Source organism: Pseudochaenichthys georgianus, chromosome 5, assembly GCF_902827115.2.
Source record: "Pseudochaenichthys georgianus chromosome 5, fPseGeo1.2, whole genome shotgun sequence".
NCBI lineage: Eukaryota > Metazoa > Chordata > Actinopteri > Perciformes > Channichthyidae > Pseudochaenichthys > Pseudochaenichthys georgianus.
In genome coordinates, this window is record NC_047507.1 from 32,725,505 (window position 1) to 32,751,106 (window position 25,602).

Below are 25,602 nucleotides of genomic sequence, written 5' to 3' on the forward strand. Positions count from 1 at the left end.
CGGCATTCGTTTATGCCGGCTGCCCTTAAAGGCAATGTGAGCATCCATTCCCATTGGATAATGGAGCATTTTACACCCGGAAGTAAGTACTCCTCTTACTGTCGATTGATTTTACAGTGATATCTGCACTACTCATCGACTAAAAAACACCAGATTATCCTTGTTAATTACACAACATTGATTGGTTTAAATTGTGTGCAATGCTTTTGTATTTTTCCCCTTCGATTCGGAGAAACAAATATGTTTTCTGAGTAAAGGATGGCAGAAGACACTACACTACCCAGAATCCCCAGCTATCATTTGGCCTACACCATGTGCTCTGTTTGACAAACCCCGTTTTTTTCACCATTCATTCCGATGGCTGGCGTCAATAGAGGCTTCTCAATACTCAAATGTCCCCTCCTCAACTCCTCGACTCCTCGGTCCTCCGGTAGTGACCCGGAAATGAATTTCAGCGTGCCATTTTGAAGGACGTCTCATTTCTCTAAATGCACACCGAGGACCGAGGATCGAGCGTCGAGGAGGCTCTCTGGAGGAGCTATAACCGAGGATACACTGATGGTTCCTCCACGGGTCCTCCGCGGATGCATTTCCGGGAACGGTGGCGGCGTGACGCACGGCCGGACTTATCTCAGCCAATGACAGCTCTGCATGCATCCCCTGGATATTATTTTAGAAACTGCTCTCATCGCAACGCGATGTTTACAGTGAGAACAGCTGTGAGGCCCGTGCAGAAAGCAGAGCAGTGTGTAAAATATATATCACTCAGTATAACAGGCCTACTCTCTTTGCTTTAGTTTAGTAGATATCTACAAAGAGTCCATATTTTTCTAAGAACATTTAGTGCTTCACAATAAAATACACAACGGCTGTAGCCTGATTATGCTTTAGGAGCTGTAGGTGTTTTCATTTCATTTCAAACCTTTATTTAACCAGATTGGTCCCATTGAGATCATAGATCTCTTTTTCAAGGGAGACCTGCAGCATATAGGTTCCACATGAAACATGAAACAATAAGGACATTATACATTATATTTACAGGATACATAGTTATAGACATTTACAAGTGCCCATTGTATCAGCAAGCATTTCATTTACCCTAGCTTTAAAGACATGCAGAGGAATGAGATTGCTCAGTTTCAATTCTTGCTGAAGATTGTTCCAAGCATGTGTGTGGTAGGCCTATAGTGTCGGTGCGTGTGGTACAGTGTGTAGGTGCGTGTGGTACAGTGTGTAGGTGTGTGTTGTACAGTGCGCAGATGCGGCGGACAGACGGGTCTCAGTTGGTTTGATGTCCTTACTTTTAATACTTGCAAATACAACTTTTGGCCCGTAATTTCAATTCCCCATTTCAGCGACCAGAGAGAGGGGGGGGGGGGGGGGTATATCCAGTCTCTGATTGTGTTACGTTATTATGAGAGTGCTCTCATACTTTAAATTGCTTATATTTATATAAATATATGTGTGTCTGTGTGTGCATCTGTAGCCTGGTATTGCCTCATTATACCGCACTCTCAATGAACTCAAAGTAAATATGTGGGGGAACAATGTGCAGCTGATCTAACAGAGATTATAAAATATGACGAAACACTCGACAGCTGATGCAGCTGTTGTCACGTAATAATGAACGGACGTCGCTTTAATATGACCGCTCAGAGGAGAGGAGTTCTCATTTCTTTAAACGTCTGCTGCTTCCCCTCCTCTCTCCTCGGTTCCCCTCCTCGGTCCTCCGCTCGCATCTCCTGTGGGCGGGTCTAAGTATCGAGGAGGGGAGTCGAGGAGGGGAAATTTGAGTATTGAGAAGCCTCTTATGTCACGTGATCTTCAAATTTCTCCCTGCAGAAAAAGAAAACATGGCGTAAAAATGCCTATTTTAAAGTTAGTTTGGCCATTAAAATGCGTTTTGATGTCATTTGATGCGAGAAATATGAGTTGTTATTTCAGATTATGTGTGCAGTGGATGTACATGATCTTTAGTTTGCTAGTTATTACGAAGATTACTTCAGGAAATCGCGACGTTTTCATTGTTACCAAGGTGGTTGCTAGGGACGCTGCTATCGATATTATTTCTGTTATGTTGTGTAACTGTTTAATGGTGTTATCTTTATTGCTACCCCCTTCCCCGTCAATGTATAGTGTTGGTCCACAGCCTAAACATATTAGTTTAACAAAATCCGCATCTAAAGATACGTTATATCCCCCCTGTGCAATTCCAGGCTCACATCTCAGAGCACATCGTCATTAACAAATACCGGAAACAGACCAAAATAATAATAATACCTTATTCCGAGTGTGCTTGCTTTTCTCTTTGAAAGTCATCACATAACGGCATTGTAATACACGGTTCGGCTGCATTACATATTACATATCTGCCGTAGTTCTGTATTTATAGAGCCCTGATGAGAAGACAAACATGAGGAACTGAAAACGTGACGTGGATCATAAATATATCAGCCATTAAACAACATCTTACATTTCTTTTCACACAATACGTCTCCTTGCAGTATCAACACTAATTCGGCTCACTTTTATATTTGATCCAGTTGGTAGATAGGCTGTATTTACACCATAAAGGTGCACAGATGATATAAAGGGACGGTTGGGTGGTTAAAGCATGTTATTGAATTTCAATATTTTTATTATTAGATATTAATACGATCCCTATAAAGTATATTCATTACTCGTTATTCTCTACTAATAGTTAATTAAAGACTGTATGTAATGACTATTTTGCACATCCCTTTCAAGATTTCAAGATTTTCTAAGGTTTATTGACATATCATATAGGCCTACACAACTGTGGTGTAGTTCTGCACTGAATGAAACACTTGGGTTGCAGGTTCCTCAACAGTGCATTACAAGACATCTATCAATATTTGTGCATACCTTCAGCAATGTTAACTATGTTGAAGCACTTATTTTAACTGATATTATACATAATGTATTACTCTTATGAGATGTATGTAGATATTTCATCTCCGGCCTTGTCAGGTATTGAACAATCAATAAATAAATAAAGAACACAGAATTGTTGAATATAAAACACAGAATTTATGTGATTATACTAAATGATTTTCAAATAAACACAACTGCATATTTAACTGTTACACATGCTGATGTAACGCAAATGTTCCAACTTTGGATCAATAAAGTATATCTTATCTTAAGCTGATCGATGGCTACTGCCATATTTGCAAAATGTGCCTCTGAACCTTGAGAAGTGCATGTTTCAGGCTTATCAATTAATGTAATGTAATGTTATCACAGAGGTCACACACATAAGACCAGCTGTTAAATAAAGCTCTTCTGACCTTAGCTGGCATGTGGGTATATATATTAATACTGCCCATAATGGGCACCATTTATTAATTATATGTTTTAAATGTGAGTGTTTCCTGTCCCCTAAACCTCCAGGGATGTACACAGTTTAATACTGGCAACTTCTTATTATGGGAAATACGAAAACATCTTTTAAAACTACAACTCCCAGTAGAGACGTGCCATAGAGAACATGTGTAGTTCTGGGGACAGGGTGGGGGAGGGGGGACGCGGTGGACCCGTTCAAATCCAGTTTTGGACAGTCTGCCGTGGTTCCATCCCATTTCAAGTGCTGTTCGAGAATCGGCTTAACCCTCGGAGCACACTCTCCAATCACAGAGCTTGAGGACTATCACGGGGTTTGTCAAACAGAGCACATGGTGTAGTCCAAACGATAGCTGGGGATTCTGGGTAGTGTAGTGTCTTCTGCCATCCTTTACTCCTGGGAATGGACGCTCACATTACCTTTAAGGGCAGCCGACATAAACGAATGCCGTGCTTCCATGAGCGTCAAATCCCGACGCAGATGGGAATACATTGCAATCAGTTGAAAGCTATTTGCGTCCCTTTATGACGCTGAAGGAGCCTAGGAGCGTCACAATTGGACGCCACGGACACTGACCAAACGTCGCTATTGGACGCTTAGGGAGTGAGAGTGTGTTGGTACAAAACACAACAAACTCTCACTGATATGTGTGGGGTCCAGGCTCAAGGGCGTATGGCACTCTCAACTCTTTCCAGGACATGCCGGGGCCCTGCCTGCCTGTAGCTTTGCCGATATCTGTGTTGATAGGTAATAGATTAAGAGCGGTGAATCAGCTTAGAAACAGGAAGTGCTCAAACTTTGTGTGAGTTTATCAAATGTCGCAGTGATTCCATGTCAGCCACAGCTTGTAACAAAAAATCTTACTGATAGTGTGTTTAACAAACTTAAACTAGTTTTATTAAATGTCAGGTCTTTGGCAGGAAAAACATTTTTAATCAATGATTTTATCACTGAGCACAATCTTGATTTTATGTTTTTAACGTAAACTTGGATTGAACAAAATAACAGTGCAGCTGTTCTTATTGAATCAACAGCTCCCAACTTTAGTGTTCTGAGTCAGGAAAGAATGCATAAGAAAGTGGGTGGAGGTGCTATTCTGTTCAATGATTCCCTTCAATGCAGGAAGACATCTTATGGGAACTTTGCTTCTTTTGAATATGTGGCCCTTCAGCTGAAATGCTCCTCTCGAGCTCTGTTCCTAAATATCTATAGACCACCCAAATACTGTGCAAGCTTTTTTGATGACTTTACTGAACTGCTGTCTATAGTGTGTATTGACTTTGACCGTCTAGTCAGTGTTGGTGATATTAACATCCATGTTGACAACCCCCAGGACAGAGGGGCTAAAGAGCTGTTTTGTGTTCTTGATAGCTATGGACTGACTCAGCATGTGACGGAGCCCACGCACAATAAGGGGCACACTCTGGACTTAATTATCTCAAAGGGTCTGAATATCTCTGAGGTTGTGGTGACTGATGTTGCGCTCTCTGACCATTCCTGTGTTTTCTTTGAGAGCTCTATTTCTGTTCACACAAATGTTCAAAAAGAGGTAACCACAAAGCGATATTTAACTGAAAATACTAGGGAAATGTTTACTCAGAATTTTTCTTCCACACTTGCCCCTGCTAACATCTCAGTAAATGAGCTAGTAGATCATTTTAATTCAAAAATTAAAAATGTTATAGATGCCATTGCTCCAATTAAGGTAAAGGAAGTGACTGGGAAGAAAATATCTCCATGGAGAAAGGCCTTGACCGTGAGAGCAGTGTCGAAAAGCTGAACATGGGTGGTGAAAAACAAATCTCCAGGTTCACTTTGAAATCTATAAAGAGAGACTTGGCCTTTATAATTTGGAATTGAAAAACGCACGATAGTCTTTCTTCTCTGACATCATTACCAAAAACAAAAACAACGCACGTGCCTTGTTTGCTATCGTCGACAGACTAACTAACCCCCCAGTGTCAGTAGCCTCTGAATTTCTATCCACCAGGGCGTGCAATGATTTTGCCTCCTTCTTCACAGACAAAATTCAGAAAATCAGACAAGCAGTCAGTGCCTCTGCATCAGGTACAGCAAATGTGTTATCCCTATGTCCACCTAATATCAATTCAGACATCATGACACAATTCCATCAGATAAATGATAAAAACCTAGAGGACATTATTCAACTTCTGAAATCCTCCTCCTGCTGCCTTGATATTATTCCAACAGGATTTTTCAAAGATGTTTTTCGTTGCATGGCCTCAGATCTACTTCATATAGTAAACAAATCTCTTCACTCAGGTATTTTTCCACAGGCCCTGAAAACTGCAGTCATTAAACCGCTCTTAAAAAATAATAATCTAGATGCTTCAGTAATGAACAATTACAGGCCCATATCAAACCTGCCATTTCTAGGTAACATAATTGAAAAAGTAGTCTTTCAACAGTTGAGTAATTTCTTGCATTTAAATAGCTGTTTGGATGTGTTCCAGTCAGGCTTTCGTCCAAACCACAGCACTGAGACTGCTCTTGTAAAGGTCTTCAATGACATCCACTTAAACACAGACAGTGGCAGAACTTCAGTGTTAGTATTATTAGATCTCAGTGCTGCGTTTGACACTGTTGACCACAACATATTACTAGACTGACTGGAAAACTGGGTGGGACTTTCGGAAACAGTTCTAAATTGGTTTGAATCCTACTTAAAGGACAGAATAAACGTTGTTTCTATAGGTAAATACACATCTGAGTTGAAAAATATGACATGTGGGGTTCCTCAAGGCTCCATCTTGTGGCCTCTTGTCTTTAACATCTACATGCTACCACTGGCTCAGATAATGAAACAACAAAATAAGTTACCATAGCTATGCGGATGACACACACATGTACATAACCCCTTTTATACAACGGCAGATAATGTAGCTTGCAGCCTGGAGAATATATCTCTGAAATCTGAATTTCTGAGATATAATTCAGTTGTAATTTTCATTCGAGCGGTACAAGAAAGAAATCTGAAAAAATTATTGTTGTTTATCAAGGAATAAAGACTATTATCAGAATCACTGATAATTACAATTTTACCTACAATGGTCATAATGCGGCGTTTTAATTACAAATTACTAAGCCTTATCATACATGTCTAACTCCAATTTAATCGAATGTCATTTAAAAAGCAACAATACAAAACTGCTTTAATAGTGAAAAAAGCAGCACTGACTTGTTTACTTTTCAATTTGTACATGAAGTATTTCTTGCTGTCACTCTCTTATCAATGTCAATAAAATACTACATACCCATGCTACCTGCAGTGGTACTTTATATCATAGCAAGGGCTTCCATTTTCTTCCAATCACTGTCTTCAGTCAGCCAATATGGCAGCAGATGGACAATATAGGGGTAATATATCCTTTAATACAACACCTGGGCTCCAGCCTCTCTTTGACCTTGGCAATGGAGAGGATATAGGGGCTGATCTGTCTGGTGATGGTGGTGAGGTATGAGTTCTCCTGCTTCAGCTGCAACAGGTCATGCAGCTGGGCTGGAACATGCAGATGAAGGAAATGGAATAAAACAAGAACATCAAAAATATACAATGTGATAGATGTAAAAGTTTGACTGATAATGTGTTAGTTTTGAAGACATACCTTCGTAGATCTCCTGCTCATTAGTGACCCTCTGGAAAGTCTCCTCCCAGATCTGAATGGAGAGGGAAAAGTTAATGATCATGAAATACCACACGCTACTGTCATTAGACTCGAGGGATACCTTGACATTTATTTTCCCTCCGTCTGCATTCCTAGCAGGCTAAATGAATACAAATGGGTGAAAACTATGTTGTTAGTAGCAGCTAGAGGTACTGATGGAGGACAAATGTAGGAGCCTTTGTTGGTCTGAACTTCCTGGCAGTGTAGACACACTCAGTTAAACTCATGCATTCAGTTTTTTTTACTTCATATAAGAACACAAGTATTAGATTCAAATGACAATTAAAGTACTAATTATGCAAAATGATCATTGTCACAATATGTATTATATCACTGGTTCATAATTAGTGATCCGTTAATGTGAAAATAATTTACATTTTGCAGCTGGTAGAGAAGAAGCTAAATTGAATCACTTTTTATACTTCCTGGTATCTTAATACATTAAAGTACATGATAACTGATTAGTTGATAATACCTGTTATCAGTAATACAGACGTTCAAGGTAACTAAAGCTGTCATCTACATTTAAAAAGGGCTTAAAGGACAATATTTGATCCTTTTGTATTCTACTCTTTGCTGCTATAACGGTTTATACTACTGCTTTCATCACTGCTTTTATTTATTTGTTTCTGTTTTAACTGATACGAGAAAAGCCTGCACATTTCCGTTGTACCGGAGTATAATGACCCTAACGATTGTGATTCTGATTGACCCACCTCCTCGAACATGACTCTCATAGTTTCCACGGTGGAGTGCTGTGAAGCTATCTGACTGTCGATGTTCAGCGATCTCTCCATGATCTCTCCCATCTTCTCCGTGTTGATGATGGAGTGGTGCTTTGTCAGATCCCGGTGCAGCTCCTGGACCTGGTCCTTCAGATTCTGAATCTCTGTCTGGAGAGTCTTCAAACACACAAGCACATACAGGACATAGGAAATGACACTCAGGAGGTTCTTTAAAGTCTTTTAAAGCATATCTGATAGTGTAGATGCCAGGTGAAGTGCATCTGAGCACGAACACCTTGTTTCTCCCTGAGGGGTTCATGTGCTGCTTCTAGATTGTCTTTCTTGAGGATCAGAGGATCATCCCAGGAAGAGAAGTTGCTGCAGCCGTTTGAACCAGTGTAGAACCAAATACAGGAGATTTATAAAGCAACTATACTGTATTTCAACGTTTAAAGCATACAAAATAATCTGTGTATCTGCCCCCTGATTCAGGTCCGCTCTCATTTTAATAGGTTAACCCACTGTTGCAAGAAGGTTCAATGAAAAAACTAGGCATTAAATAAGATGGCTAGAGTCACGAAAAATGTATCCTTAGGTGCTTTTATTGACAGCCAACGTGCTGAAAAAACACAAAGTAACCAGGATTTTACAGGAAGAAAACAAAAACCTCATATATACATTACAGTAGTGATGGCAGTTTGACACTGAAGCTTCGAACGGAGCTTCAACCCTGGACTTCCTATTCCATAGAAGCAGTGCTTCGAAGCTTGCTTCAAATCACGTGACATGTGACGTCCGAACCAGCAACTGCTTCATTTCCCGAATGAATCAACTCACTGGTTCACGGTCCATTCACGCGATTCAATGCACTGCCTCGTCTCGATTCTGACAGGTGTTGAAACCGTTTCAAATTTGAGCGCTTCAACACTTTATAACCGCTCTAAACAATGCGCAATACGGGTTGTTGTTGCTGTTGAGTTGTTGTTGGCATTGCATTTGAATTGGATCATTATAGAGCAAGCCAGGAAGAAAGATAGGTCGTTATGGCTCGTGAAACACTTCGAAATATGGAGAAGCTGTGAACAAAAAGAAAATGAGTAATATAAAATTAAAAACACTTCAATGGTCTAAGGAATAGATAGCCCAGTGGATAGAGCCAGCGGCCAGGGTGCGGCGATGTCCTCGCTGGTTCAAAGCCCGGAATAGTTAAACTTTTAATCATTGCTTTTCAACTTTAATACTTTAATAACTGATAAAAGGCCCTCTCAGCCCATAAAAAGGTCCAGCACTCTCTAGTCTCTTCTCAATAACCCAATACACACAATTATCAATCTTTAATTGCAAACAGAACATGATATTCAGTCTTAGTTTGTGTGTGTGCATCGAATATTTTTCAAGGCAAAGATACGTTAAACCCACTGCAGCCTTGCACTTCGCCAGGAGAGGTCGCTGTAACTGAAGCTTCGAGAAATGAACCTATTTCCGACACAATTGTCCAAGTGGTTCGAAGCTTCATTCAAAGCTTCATTTTGCCATCACTACATTACAGGTCGAGGACATATAACTGGTACCTCTCTGCTCTACCGCCACATTCAGACTCCCCTCAAAACACTTATGGCCAGGGTTTTATACATGTTAAGCCCCTCCCCATAGGATAATCCACTATTTATACCCCTAACCAATGTCATTCTAATCTACAAACACATTCACAATGCAAGACAAATTACCCAAACACACCAAATCAAAATAGGTCAACATATTATCTCTTTGACCACAGAAGCCCCAAACAATAACATTTTTATACTTGCAAGAAAAGTGCCACCCGCGCCCATGCACTACATGGTATGCTCCAATTGAGCACAGGTGTTCCCACTGATTGAGCCTCTACTTAAGGCTGCTTCTTTCTGTGGCTCTGTTTGGCCTTCACAACCTTGAAGGAGAGGGTAAGCAGGTTACTTGCAAAAAGACTTCCAATAAATTAGTTTTGAACAAACAATGACTTGGGTTATATTTTATCAAATGTGTGTTACCCTCAGTGTGCCTTTTACCATGCCCCTATGCCAACTGTGATGAAGGCTTCTTCTTCACACCCACGATACATCCTTTCCTGAGAATTGGTTGTTTCTGCCATCTAATTTGGCTGACATAAAAACAAACTGATCCAATAACTTTCCTTCCTTAAAGGTAGGGTAGGTCATTCACTTCAGAAACACTTTTTGTTATATTGCATGGAATGCTCTTAACATCCCGATAGCAATGAATATATTAAATGCTTTGACAATAAATATATAAAAACTAGGGCTGTCAGTCGATTAAAAATAGTTAATCGCGATTAATCGCACATTTTTTATCTGTTCTAAATGTACCTTAGAGGAATATTTTTCAAGTTTTTAATACTCTTATCAACATATGAGTGGACAAATATGCTAACAACCTCTGAACATTACAAATATTCACCTCAATTCAACCTGGAACCTCTCTCATACAATAATACAATACAAAGTGTGTGTGTGTGTTTGTTGGAGCTATGTGCAACTCAAGGCATATGCTCGAAAGGGAGCTGCCTGGACGCTGCAATCATGTTACGCGCACCATCCGTGCTGAGTGTGCTGACTGTTCGTACAATGTCCCACTGTCTGGCTTCCTGCATAAAGTCAAGTGCTCGGCACAGTTGTGGCGAAATGTCGCTCCTCTGTTTTCATTTAAACAGCTCCTTATATCCGTTAGCGCAGCTAGCTAGCACCAGATGCTAACAACAACAATACACATAAGGTCTCCCTCTCGCTCGCGCCACACATACACACACCCTCCCGGTCCTCCCGATGGCCAGTCGGTGCCTGCCGGTGAGCGTGGAAGTGTGGTCTGCCACAAGCGGGCGGCAGGAGCAGGGCTGTCAGTATCAGCTTGTAGATGGTATTTTAAACTCGATGCGCTCTGACACTACGGGGCGGCCGAGGACAAAAAATACACATGCGTTAATCGTGTTAAAATAATAATAATAATTTTTTTTTGCGTTAACTTGACAGCCTTAGTAAATACACATCTGAGTTGACAAATATGACATGTGGGGTACCTCAAGGCTCCATCTTGGGGCCTCTTCTCTTTAACATCTACATGCTACCACTGGCTCAGATAATGAAAAACAACAAAATAAGTTACCATAGCTATGCGGATGACACACATATTTACATAACAATTTCACCAGGAGACTATGCTCCAATTCAAACACTGAGTAAGTGCATTGAACAAATCAATGACTGGATGTGTCAGAACTTTCTCCAATTAAACAAAGATAAAACTGAGGTAATGGTTTTTGGAGCCAAGGCAGAACGTATAAAAGTTAGCGCTGAGCTTCAGTCTGCAATGTTCAAAACAACAGATAAAGCCAGAAATCTAGGTGTAGTCATGGACTCTGACCTGAGTTTCAACAGTCACATTAAAACAGTTACTAAATCAGTCTACTATCACCTAAAGAATATATCTAGGATTAAAATACTAATGTCACAGCAGGATTTGGAAAAACTTGTCCATGCCTTTATCTTCAGTAGACTGGACTACTGTAATGGTGTCTTCACAGGTCTCACTAAAAAAATCTATTAGAAAGCTGCAGCTGATTCAGAACGCCGCTGCTCGAGTCCTCACTAACACTAAGAAAGTGGATCACATCACTCCTGTTCTGAAGTCTTTACACTGGCTTCCTGTGTGTCAAAGAATAGATTTCAAAAATATTGCTGCTGGTTTATAAAGCTTTGAATGGTTTAGGCCCAAAATACATTTCTGACCTCCTGCTAAATTATGAACCATCCAGATCTCTCAGGTCTTCAGGGACTGGTCAGCTTTCTGTCCCCAGAGTCAGAACTAAACATGGAGAAGCAGCGTTCAGTTATTATGCTCCAAATATCTGGAACAAACTCCCAGAAACCTGTAGGTCCGCTGCAACTCCGACTACTTTTAAATCCAGGCTGAAGACTTTTCTTTTTGCCGCTGCTTTTAATTGAACTATTTACATATTAAACTGCACTGTAACATTTATCCATGTATTTTTTCTTTTAATGTTTATTTTATTATCTTTTCTTTTTAATGACTGATTTTAAATGCCATTTTCTTAATGTCTTTCGTTTTTTGTAAAACACTTTGAATTGCCTTGTGTTGAAAGGTGCTATATAAATAAACTTGCCTTGCCTAAGTTGCATAAATGCTTGAGCTACAGTTTAGAGTGGCAAAGTCCCTCCCCTTCCGGTGGACCTCGATGGGACCTTGGCTGCAGTCGGATAGTTTAAAAATCAGCTCCTAAGTTCTAACCCTATCGTCTATTCCTTGACCTCTGAGTGAAACGTCACGGGGTTAAGGGATAGTGGATAGGAGAAGAGAGTGCAGTGCTTTAGAGAATCAGAATGCACTTTCACTATCCGACGTGTTTATGATGCGCCAGCGGACGTCATTTTGTGCGTCTGCTGCTGTGGGGAAACTATGGAAACTACAGTTTTCTATACAGTGGACTACAACATGGATGTTTAATAAGAAGGAGGGACTACTGTAAACTCATCTAGAGACTCTGCACCGTGCTCTGATGCTGCTGTTTTGCTTTATGAACGTAGACAACAGAGAAACATATTCTTCATGACCAAAGTTGGAATTGAAATAAAAAAGGAAAGTGAAACTTATGCTCGTCACCCTCTCTCTCCGGTCCACATTAATACTAATGATCCCAAAGATTGTATGAACTATGAAAAGATCTTAAAATCAATACAAATGTATTTATTATAAACGTTAGTCCTTAACATCTATCACTGTGTATATCACCATTCAAACATCTTTTAAAAGTTGAACAAACTCCACACAGCTCAGTAAAGACTGTGAAATGTTGACTTTATTTGATAATTTCAGTAAAAACTAACGTTCATATTTCTCTTTTTGATTATAATACTGATGAACGTTCAAAACAAAGCACTTTGACAACTTACCACCGACGTTTTAAAATGCTTAATAAGCACCGTAACTTTCATGATATCATTTCTCGGTCATAATCGGTTGTTTCCGTGAACGGCCGACTGTTGAGTGACGGCAAATGCTGCGTCTGCAAAGCATTGTGGGGCAGCATTTTCGCTTCTGCTGGTATGATAACAACCTGGTACTAAGCACACAGGCATCTTGTTAAAGTTATCTTATCTTAGCTATCTCTTATTTAGTGGAGGAAAACAATTGTGACATCACTTACTCTGGGATTTGTAGTCTTTCTCGTTGCATATTTGTCTTATATTTCAACAGTTTTACGACAAACGGTGACTTTTTTGACATGGAAATTATTTTTTAAGATTGACAAACATCATAGCCTATGTGTAATTCATGGCACAATTCAAACGGGATCGAAAGATACGTTTTCTCTCTCCATTGACTTCAATACATAATTTTTCCGAAATAAGGTCCCATGGACCGGCAAGCTGGTGGTGTCACTCTGGGGTCACGAGCGTGATGACGAATCATAATTTTTTAAGGAAATCGTTTTTATTTTGTATTATAATTATTGTGAAATGTATTATGTTTTCGTCATTATTACAACAAATACACACTTGCAACTGATAACACTGGCAATGATTTTATGTTTATTAGACTGTTAAAAGAAAATCATGCTTCAAAAAAGTGGGGGGACGGCGATCCCACGCGTCCAACGACCACTACACCACTGGTGAGGGGTATGATATCACAGAAGGAAGGACGTAGTAGAGTGGAACCAAAATTCAAAGAAGAACCTGGATTTTCTTTGTGGAAGGTTAGCAAAAGAAAACCTGGCTCATATCTCATTTAAGGCAGGTTAACATGCTAGTAACTGGTGCAAGAATAGTTTGACATTTGCTACTACTCCAGGGTTGCCAACTTTGGGTACCTGGCTGGAATGAGATTTTGATATCATGGGTTTAATTACACATATACGCACTAAATGACTGCTATCGTGTCAGCAACGGGACCTTAGCATATACACTGAACAAAAATATAAATGCAACACTTTTGTTTTTGCTCCCAATTTTCATGAGATGAACTCAAAGATCTAAAACATTTTCTATATACACAAAATAACCATTTTTCTCAAATTTTGTTCACAAATCTGAAAAAATCTGTGATAGTGAGCACTTCTCCTTTGCCTAGATAATCCATCCCACCTCACAGGTGTGGCATATCAAGATGCTGAATAGACAGCATGATTATTGCACTGGTGTGCCTTAGGCTGGCCACAATAAAAGGCCACTCTGAAACGTGCAGTTTTGCTTTATTGGGGGGGTCCGAAAACCAGTCAGTATCTGGTGTGACCACCATTTGCCTCACGCAGTGCAACACATCTCCTTCGCATTGAGTTGATCAGGTTGTTGATTGTGGCCTGTGGAATGTTGGTCCACTCCTCTTCAATGTCTGTGCAAAGTTGCTGGATATTGGCAGGAACTGGAACACCCTGTCGTATACGCCGATCCAGAGCATCCCAAACATGCTCAATGGGTGACATGTCTGGTGAGTATGCTGGCCATGCAAGAACTGGGATGTTTTCAGCCTCCAGGAATTGTGTACAGATCCTTGCAACATGGGGCCGTGCATTATCATGCTGCAACATGAGGGGATGGTCGTGGATGAATGGCACAACAATGGGCCTCAAGATCTCGTCACGGTATCTCTGTGCATTCACAATGCCATCAATAAAATGCAGCTGTGTTCGTCGTCCATAACATACGCCTGCCCATACCATAACCCCACCACCACCATGGGCCACTCGATTCACAACATTGACATCAGAAAACCGCTCACCCCCACACGATGCCACACACACTGTCTGCCATCTGCCCTGAACAGTGGAAACCGGGATTCATCCGTGAAGAGAACACCTCTCCAACGTGCCAGACGCCATCGAATGTGAGCATTTGCCCACTCAAGTCGGTGACGACGACGAACCGGATTCAGGTCGAGACCCCGATGAGGATGACGAGCATGCAGATGAGCTTCCCTGAGACGGTTTCTGACAGTTTGTGCAGAAATTCTTTGGTTATGCAAACCGATTGTTGCAGCAGCTGTCCGAGTGGCTGGTCTCAGACGATCTTGGAGGTGAACATGCTGGATGTGGAGGTCCTGGGCTGATGTGGTTACACGTGGTCTGCGGTTGTGAGGCCGGTTCGATGTACTGCCAAATTCTCTGAAACGCCTTTGGAGACGGCTTATGGTAGAGAAATGAACATTCAATTCACGGGCAACAGCTCTGGTGGACATTCCTGCTGTCAGCATGCCAATTGCACGCTCCCTCAAAACTTGCGACATCTGTGGCATTGTGCTGTGTGATAAAACTGAACATTTTAGAGTGGCCTTTTATTGTGGCCAGCCTAAGGCACACCTGTGCAATAATCATGCTGTCTAATCAGCATCTTGATATGCCACACCTGTGAGGTGGGATGGATTATCTCGGCAAAGGAGAAGTGCTCACTATCACAGATTTTTTCAGATTTGTGAACAATATTTGAGAGAAATGGTTATTTTGTGTATATAGAAAATGTTTTAGATCTTTGAGTTCATTTCATGAAAAATGGGAGCAAAAACAAAAGTGTTGCATTTATATTTTTGTTCAGTGTATATAGGATATATATACAATATATACAAATACACAATATTGGACACAGACTATAAAGGGCACAAAGTTTCATTCACTAATGAAAGTCAAACACATGTTTGTTTCCACTGTTTTATTGTGTGCCTGTCGCGATAAGCAATTAATTGACTTGTGAGCATGTGCTCCTGCTGTAAAAGGCAGGCACCGCACCCACTGCCACTAACTCTGAGCCTGGCTCCCGAGCAGGACGTTCTCCCCGGTAGTCCACCAGCAGATGAAAAATACCCACCTCTTCCAAGGGACGAGGGAACCGTGCGGGGGGTCTGCTGGAGGCTCCTGCTGGGTGCACTGTCCTGCGAGATACCGGGACCTGGCTCGAAACACTCGGAACACTGTTGTTGTCATTGGCGAAACACATCAACAATGACGCGGATGACGCGGGGGGTGAGCGGGAGAGGTGGGGCTATGGTGTATAGGGCGTACACACAGAGCCGTTTGACCCCTGAAGGAGAAGGTTTGACTTCTCCGCGCCGATTCTATGAGTTTGCTTTAAAAGAAAGAACACTCAAAACAACCAGGACGAGGGTTAAACAATAATCTGTTTTAATTATAAAAGGTAATAATGCAATACAATATAATACATTACCATACCATACAAAGCCATATCATATCATATCCGTAATGTAAGGAGTATGCCTACTCCTGCCCTGATTCACTTGCTGCAAGACCCTCCGGTCTGAGCAGCGCGAGAAGAGAGAGCGAACAAAAAGATGAACAGGCTTTCATACCAACACACACAGGAAGGGGTGGAGTTAACTCAGCCTCCACACACACATCCCCCCACATTCCAGAGACCTCAGTTGTGTCTTAAAGGATATTTCCTTGCTCACAAAGATAACACAAAGATTTCATCTCTCATATCACACAGACTACTTATTATTAATACAAAGTCATTAAACCAGAGGTGCCCAGTACGTCGATCGCGGGCGAGGCAATGCTGGTAGACCGCGAGTCATTCATTAAAATAAAAAAAATCAAGCTCCGTTAAAATAGACAAAACAGGTTTTGATCCCTCCTCCCTTGTCCTCCCTGCCACTTAATTCAGGAGTTTACTTGATTGACAGAAAAAGCGACCTATCGCTTTCCAGTCTGTTAACCCAGAATGCAAAGCGATATAACATCAGTCAAGTGCCGGTGTTGTGTCACATTATGCCTCCCCGTCATGAAATGCCCCCCTTGTCACGGGAACGCGCATTTCTAAATGATACGTTTACGCCTCTAAATGACACGTTTACACCATAGGTTTACACCTTAAAAAGATGTTTAAAACGAAAAGTAAACGTTCAGGGTTTTTATTAATGGTAATATTCAGACTGTGAGTTATTTAGTGGTAGCTCATAGTCTGATTCTTATGGTTTAACTTTCGCTCCGTATTTGAGATGTCGAAATTCATTCGTCATTTCCTTTTCAGTTTTTGTTTTTTTTAATCTTTTTTTTAATCATTATTGTTACGTCCTGTCTGTATAAACGTGCTTTAAAATGTATTGTTTAATTTTACATAGTTGTCATCTAATAATCAAAATATGTTTACAAATGTTACATAGTCTTTGTCAGCATATTATTATATACGCTATGCGTACAAAATAAAAGTGTGACATTCATGAAACTTGCTCCATTTATTGGTACCAGTCCTAGAACCATACCCTGAAAAATGCTTGAGGGTGGGATTCATAGAAACCTCTTTTTTTGGGGGGGGGGGGGGGGCATTTTATGACGCGCCTGGCCATCACGATATGCCCCCCCTTGCTATCTTACAAAATAAAAGTGTGACATTCCTGAAACTTGCTCCATTTATTGGTGCCAGTCCTAGAACCATACCCTGAAAAATGCTTGAGGGTGGGATTCATAGAAACCTATCGTGATGACCAGGCCTGTCATAAAATGCCCCCCCCCCCCCAAAAAAGAGGTTTATATGAATCCCACCCTCAAGCATTTTTCAGGGTATGGTTCTAGGACTGGCACCAATAAATGGAGCAAGTTTCAGGAATGTAACACTTTTATTTAGAAATGAACGTATCATTTAGAAATGCGCGTTCCCGTGACAAGGGGGGCATTTCATGACGGGGAGGCATAATGTGACACAACACCGGGTCGTGATGGGAATTCCGGCTCTTCTTGGTGAGCCGGATCATTTGGCTCGGCTCACCAAGAAGAGCCGGCTCTTTCGGCTCCCAAAGGGCTCTTCAGTTTACCACATATTATACCTTTTATAATTAAATCAAATGCCACGCCTCATTTCGCTCCATTTGCTCTTTCCAGCGCTGTTTTTGCAGGGTGCTGATTCTGTGAGCTGCAGCTGACCACGCCCCCCTGCAGGAGAGGGGAGCGTGCTCTGAGATCAGCTGCTAGGCTGCAGCAATTGTGCTACTTTGTGCACATTGTGCAAGCAACGATGTTTTCAAATCTGTAATCAAAAAGCTCCTCAAAAACACTATCGAAGCAGTTCCTGCCTTTGTTACGTTAGTTCAAACAGTAACAACGGACTACTTTTCTTAGCGGATGCATGTCAATTTAAATCAATACATAAAACTATTTTTTAAATCAATAAAATCATTTTCTAAATCCATAAAAGCATTTCAATTAATATTGGGAGTCATGTAGTTACTTTGTTGAGAATGTGGCCATGTGTAATAAGCGGGATAATGTGCACATTGCAGATTGCATAATGTGCCTTCATGCCGATCTAGATCCCTCCGCAAACAAAACAAAAAAACGGCTCGTTCGCGGGCGAGAGCCGGCTCTTTGAGAGAGAGAGAGAGAGAGAGAGAGAGAGAGAGAGAGAGAGAGAGAGAGAGAGAGAGAGAGAGAGAGAGAGAGAGAGAGAAACATGCCTATATTGGACCTATGTATATTTCATTATAACTTTGAGAGACTGTTCATAGGACCCATTTGAGTCTGGTGTCTATGTTGACTGTTCTACTCGTTTATTGTATTCCTTGTACTTATATTTGTGTTTTATGTTTAAGATTTCAGGACATGGAGAGTGGTTTCTTAGCCTGCTTGTTATGTGTTTCTTAACAGAGAGAGAGAGAAATAGAGAGAGGTTAACATGCCATTTTAGTTTTATGTATTCATGTATTTGTTTCTGTTCAAGAACCCAAATAGAGTTGTTGTAGTTATCCCATGTATACATAACACGTGTTATTCAGCTCCTTGCAATTTGGGATTTTATTTTTGGTTGGTAGACCTCGGTGAGCTGGTCATTTCAAAAGTAGCCCACCGGCCCAAAAAGTGTGGGCACCCCTGCATTAAACCAACACATATACTATTCAAGATATGTAGACTTCCCTGAAACATGACATGCTAGAGATCTTAAGCAGAATATACTCTCATATACCTAGCCCCCTGTCCTGCATACCTACACCTCCCCCACAGAGCAATAAACCAGCCCAGAATGTTTATAGCCATTTTAGTCCTCACATTTATGAAAGGATAAAACAGAGAAATCAATATAAAACACAAACACAGGTATTGTTTGAACAGTATTCACGTAACTGCTACTATTGATAATTACCAGAGAAACTCAAGGGACCTCTTTTAATATCTGGAAATTGCAACAAGACTTTCTGCCATTTCAAATGTAACACACTTCTTAAATATCAGATGATAATAATCTTCACCCCCCAGAGCGTTCCGTCCGCAGATCTACCCACCTTGGGACCCGTTTGAGGGCTCCGTTTCCCCGGTTCTGTTACGGCCTTGTGTGGATGAACCGTCCATACGATAGAGAACTGTAGCAGATACAACCCGTTTCGTGGACAGGGCCTTAATCTCTGCATAGTTTATGCCAGTTTTAACATGTTAACTCAACTGCTTGTTAACCTAGATGTTAATATAGAACCCTAGATGTTAATATAGAACCCCCATATTTTTCCCTTGTTGACTAAGTATTTATTGTACTCTTGGTCTTGTTTGTATATCGGTCTTTAAGTCTCTATCATATTGATTGAAAATAGTTTTGTATTTGTTCATGAGCTACAAGTCTTTGCATCTTTATATGAAACTCATCATGAGATAAACATGTTTTTTACAGTATTGACCTTGTTTATTTAATTTCCAACATTTAACCAAATCAACCACACCCTTGCCTAACCGCAAGGGATTTGCTGACCTCCTTCTCCTGAGGCTGCTGTCGACAGGACGGTAATTGGAATCAATTTTGATGCCGTTATCGCCGCTGACAGATGCATGCGAGGCTGTTGCAGTGTGAAAAGGTCAAAGGTCGAGGGAGCCCTCCCAGGGGACTCGAGATGTTTGACGCAAAAAAATTGCCCTCCTGAATCCTTTTCACACATGAACACAGGTTAAATCTCTCAGGGTGTTAGGACTCTTTTTTTTAAAAGTCTCCTCACTGTTGGAGCCGCTCCAGGAAACAGGTGGAGGCTGAGAGAGATATTTAAGATATAGAGACTATCCCCCTAACACTGGATTTAACGGATTTATCGTAACTCAATTAGAGATATGTAAGTCACAGCGTGTGAATATTCTTTATCACTCACTCCCCCCCCCCCCTTGTGTCTCACCTTGATGTTTTTGCAGTCTGTGCAGTGTCTGGATCGTTCAGGTTTACAGACGTCTGGCTGACATCTCTGTTGGCTGACCTGCAGTCTGGCATTAAACCAACACGGTGAAGATGTGAACACTTCAGTGCCAAATGACTCAGAATTCTTCTTGTTTTCTTGGTCAGGAGTTTGGCTGTTACCTTGAGAAGCACACATTAGAAAGTCACTAGGCAACCTGTGTTTGTTAATCTCATCTATATCAGGATCATCATAATCGTCTATTTGTATTGGTTTGTTAATCAAAGCATATTTTGGTGTTTCTGAATAATACAATTATTTAGGGTTAGAATATTCGACCTGGACAGCCCTATCTAAGATGGTGCTTATTGTTTAAAAAAAGTTTCCTTTATAGAAAACCCATGGAAATGTAGTGTATTGATCAGTTATTTGAAACATTATCTTTTATATGTGTACATGATAAATAGCTTTTACTCATTTCACACTGTTTTATGCTTAGTCGATCTGCTGTGCACTAACAAAAACGTCATTGTAATGAATTGATAAGAAGGGTAGAAAAACTATTTATATTCTTCACACAATTACAGAGTTTATTAACTTAACTTGAAAAACAATGGGAAATTGTTCTGAAATATTAAAGCTTAAAATCTAACTTCAAGGAGTCCATTTGAGATTTGTATTCCAGGTTTAGTGTTTTAATTAAAGTGTTTTTAACAAACAATTTTCCATCTTTTATCAAGCCCACCTAATGTGTTTATTTATTAAGAATTACATTCATAGGCATGTAGTGTTGTGAATAATAATCCAAGGTTTAATCATTACTGTTACAGCCTCCCTGAGGATGAGTATACGCAGCTTTCTATCAGACTACTTTTATTTCCATCTGTCTCTCAGTGCAACATGGCAGCTTTACTGCTTGTCACTGATGTTTGCTGCTCGTATTTAAACGTGTAAAACGTTCTCCGAGGTGTTGAACATGTTGTGTTTATGCATATGAAAGTGTACAACATTGCCCCTGTTGCTCCTGCAGTAATAGAGTTTCCATTTATGCTTTCTAAAGAGGCTCAGGAGGCGATACTACACAAACAAATGACAAAGCTCTTACCTCAAGGACTCACTGTTCCACTGCCTACACATTTGAGGACAATAGACCATTCAAGCTTACCACAGTTACTATTTCACAATAATGAAATCCATCAGGGAGCAGAAACCTTGACTGCAGGTTCATGTTCTATGTGTACTACTTCAATTATTTATGTAAATCAGTGAGGAATACTTGTTTTTACTTTGGGTGTGGGTGAAATATGGAAATCAGGTGTTTTTACATTCCAGGTGCACACTGCTTTATCACTGTAATTACTCTTGATATATTTGCAATGTAAGAGGTAGTGGGGAGAAAAGAATAGTGCAAAGGATTTTATTTTTTTATATTTTTTGTAGGATTTTTCAGATATTTTAGTGTTACTTGAAATGAAGTGGTGTTGTCGTGCAATATACCAACTGTATTGGGGTTGGAATGAGTTCTTACTCGTAGAAAAGGCTGAAGCTGGTTTGGCGAATATGGACAGTTTGTGAAAAGTAAAGGAGAAGCGGGATCAAATAAGTCATGTCAATGTAAATGTGCGAAAGACGAAGAACACTAACACGATCATCGTGAAAAACTAAAACACTAAGAAGAAAAAGGAGGTGAAGAATCAGATCATAAGGGAAAACAATGAGAAGATAAAGATGATTAAAAAGATGAACATGAAGCACAAAAAAGAATAACACGAAGAAGCGGAAGAAGAACAACAACAAGAAAAAGAGAAAGAAGAAGACATCTTTTGGAGAAATACATGAGAGAAAAATAGAGAGAGAAAGATCTGAAAGCTTGAATGAAAACGAGTCAGTCAGTTGGACTGAGAGTGCTTCATGTAAGTCCTCTGAGTATACACTTTATATACATTACATTTGACAAATGGTATAAATCGTTTTTTCTTTATTTTAAAGGGAAAAAACAACTTGCCACATGACATTTTAAATCAAAACCAATCAAACTAAAAAGATAAATCTCATGTTGGAGAACCAAAATAAAATAAGTCTGATACGACCAGTCATATTATTTGTCAAAAATGTGGGACCAAAATTCAGGCAGATCTGCAGTACTTTCATCCAAAGATGCAGACTATATATATATTTTTATATTGTGTTCTTGTTTTAATTTTAGTAGTATTTAGTGGTCTTTGTATCTTTAAGTGTAGCCAAATGCATTGGGAGCAAGATACATTAAGCTGCATCCTTCCTACACCTTTATTAGCGCAGCATCATAAAGAAATATTTTCCTAAAGTTTCAAAGAAAAATAATATTTAATAGAGTTATCAAGATCATATAAATTGTTTAAGATACATTTTTTCTTTCAGGACATAATCACACATTTGGTCTCATCCTTCAGAATCGCTGTGTTCCAGCTGTAAAGTTGTAAATAATGACAACTGATTTGAAGAAATAATAGTGGTGTCTTGAAAACGGCTAAACAGGATGTTTCAACTCTTAAACAATATTTTAGCAATATATGTTCACCCATTTACGTATAACTTTAGGCAACTGTATACGCTCTTCTGCCCTCTTCATAACTGTTTGAAATTGTGTCCCACTTTTAGTCACATAGTGTTCAGGCCGATTGGAGTATTTTGCAATCAAATCATCATTCTTAATTAAATTGAGTTGAGATACCCCACTATCTTTCCATGTCCCCATTAGAGACAACGTAAGTACCCCCTGGAGTACAAGTTTGTGAGGTAACAATTATCTTTACTCAAGAGCCTGTGATAACTTTACACCTCCATAATGTGACCACTCACCCTGTCACAAAGGTCAACATGATTTATAAAACTGGAAACTCAAAACTTTCATAGGAGAGCAAAAAAGGCCAAATGATGTAATCAGTGTGTAAGATCCATCCACTGCTTTCATTATGATCCAACTGCTGTCACCATTGTGTAATTGACCAACTCAAACCTAGTGTGCACTTTATTCAGTGAACACTGAATGAAGCACACCCCTGTTCTACTGGTTTTCAAACCCTTTATAATGTGACTCTCTCATATCTGCTGTCTTTATTTAGATCATCAGCTACCAGAGGCTGCACAGTATTTTGTCTGAAATGTACTTTCCAAACGTTTTAACGGCAGTCTATAGGAACTTACATGAGACAAACTACAAGAATAATATATTTAAATGGTTAGAAATTATTAACTTAAATAATTACACAAAGCTTCGTATTTCTTTTTTTCTTTAATTTGTTAAAGGGGCCCTGTTATACTAATGTTCAGGTTCATAGTTGTATATTAACATGTTTCCATGCTTACATGTTCAAAAAGCTCTTTATTTATTGTGCTGCAGCACCTCTTTTCACCCTCTGTCTGAAACCAGAGCCCAGTCTGCTCTGATTGGTTAGCTCTTGGTCAACTGCTTTGAAATGTCGCTCCTCTTAGCATTTTACGTACAATGTGTTGGAGCGCTAGCCAATAGAAGTCCGACCCCTCGATTCCACTGGGTCCGTCTGCGTCGCGTCACGGCTGTGCTGCGGTTTTGGTCCGACCTCCGCCGACGTCATACCCTACCGGGCACGTTTCAGAAGCATTTCAGAAGCGGAGCGTCTTGCCTGCCGGCTCGCAGTTTTTGTTGATTCGTGCATATTTCCTGGACAGGCTACTTTGTACAGACAAAGTTAATAATAATTGTAATATTCCAGTTATAAACGACATGAATCAAAGATGTGTGCTGTATTTTAGTGGTAAAAAAATGCATTCATCATCAAAATTAATCTATATAGGCCTATATATAAATATAATTTACACAGTGCCTGTAAACCGGAGGAGAACGCTGGCATTTCTCCTCCTACTTGAAAGACTACGGAGGGATAGGGTCTGCAAAATTAGTTTATTTTGGGGATGGGCTGGACGCTCTGACCGGTCCACTTCCTGCCCGGTGCCTCTGCAACACCTCGCGTCGAAAAATAGACTTTAATCCTATTTCGAGCGGAGCCCAGCACCGAGACGCTTCTGAGCCGTAACACGGCGCGTCTGGTGGAATAACATCCATTGACTAGAGTGGCCGCGATCTTTGCGAACCGCGGCGCGGCCGTAACGCGACGTAGCCGTAACACGACGCAGACGGACCCGGTGGAATCTAGGGGTGAGCAGTGGCGGCCGGCCCATAGGGGCGCTAGGGGCGCCGCCCCACTTCTTCCGACTTACAAAAAAAAAAAAAAAAAATGCCATTTTTTTTATTTTTTTTTTACATTTTTAATAAACAAGGTAAATATTATATAATTGGTATCAGTAAAATGTTAATCTACAATAAAATCTCGTTTAAAATTGTGTTACGACGATCTAAAGTTACTGATAAGTCACATGTTTCCTGCCTGGCCTTGCCCATGTGTCATTACCTTTATATATACACAGTCTATGGTCATTACCCTCTCTCGTCTGGGCGGTAAGAAAGGAGCCCTCAACCAGTGCAGCAGCAGCCACTAGCAGCTGACTGTTGCTATCTGTAAACTATGATGCCGAAACATAATTTCAGCCAATCAGCGTCGTCAAATCTGATGATCACCGGGCGCCAATGTCAGCGCCCGATCCAGTCTGTGAGTAGTTTGGACACTAGTGACTTGTATCCGGTGGGGTGACGCAGTACGGCAGTAGTTGATGAGGATGGCTTCATGTGCAGGTGGAGTCTCCGCACCTCGGTCCCCGCCCAGTTCCGTTCAAGAGCTAATCTCCAATCCTTTCGAAAGGAGAAGTTTGAGAGATAAACTGTTGCATAAAGACCTTGGACCGGACCAACCCGATTTGTATATATCGCAGCAAGCTCGTGAAAAAGACAAAACGTATCAACGAGGCTTCTCACGTAGCTGGTACACCAGAAAGGCATGGCTAGCTGGATGCAAACAGGTAAATGCTGTTTTTTGTTTCCCATGCTTGCTCGTCAAACAGCCGGGGACAGATACGATCTGTTCAGAAACTAGACAAAAGTTAAACAAGTACAAACCACAGACTGACTGTGTCATGGCGAATACAGTCCCTGGTTTATTTATGTCTGTATAGGCCGTTGTTGTGAGTGTGGACGGTCGGAGCATTTACAACATTAGCTTAGCCAAGCTCCATTTAGAAAACACGCATTTTAAAAGGTTTTTCGCCTGCCGTCTGTCTGCAGACTTGTCAAAGCATTAATTCATGGTTTTTACTATCCGGTATCAGTATGTTGTTACTTCGGCATCATTTTGAAACGTGTATTACAATTAAATCACGGTCAAATATGTTCATCTTGTTGTAGTTGTAGCCCCCTTGACAGCGATTCTCTCTAGTGTAGCACAGCCCGACTAAGCCTGGTTGTTCCTGGCCCTAGAACCACGATTGTATGGGGCCAGAAAAACGGTGAATTAGGACCCGCTAGCCGGTACTAGGCCAAGTGGAAACGCAACCAAAAACGGGCCCCGCACGGCTTGGCACGCTTAAAGCGAGCTCCGCGCTGCAGTGGAAACGCACCATTACATCACCAGAAGTCCTAATTTAAGGGGTCATTTCTCCCAAAAAAGACTTTGGGATTTTAGCCTTAGCAGACTATTTACATACACAAAAACCTCTATAACACATTACAGGAAAGGGAAAACCACAAAAAGCA

At 40.6% G+C, this 25,602-nt stretch overlaps 1 protein-coding gene across 1 annotated transcript; it reads right to left on the reverse strand.

Annotated features, from left to right (window-relative positions):
* Positions 1-6,649: 6,649 nt before the first annotated feature.
* On the reverse strand, positions 6,650-8,627 carry rnf207a (ring finger protein 207a). The gene is made up of 4 exons (XM_071203308.1): positions 8,613-8,627; positions 7,767-8,012; positions 6,991-7,042; positions 6,650-6,884 (listed from the first exon to the last, which is right to left on the reverse strand). The coding sequence occupies exons 1-4, from the start codon at positions 8,625-8,627 to the stop codon at positions 6,709-6,711; spliced, it is 489 nt and encodes a 162-aa protein (XP_071059409.1). The 3' UTR covers positions 6,650-6,708.
* Between the last annotated feature and the right edge of the window lie 16,975 nt (positions 8,628-25,602).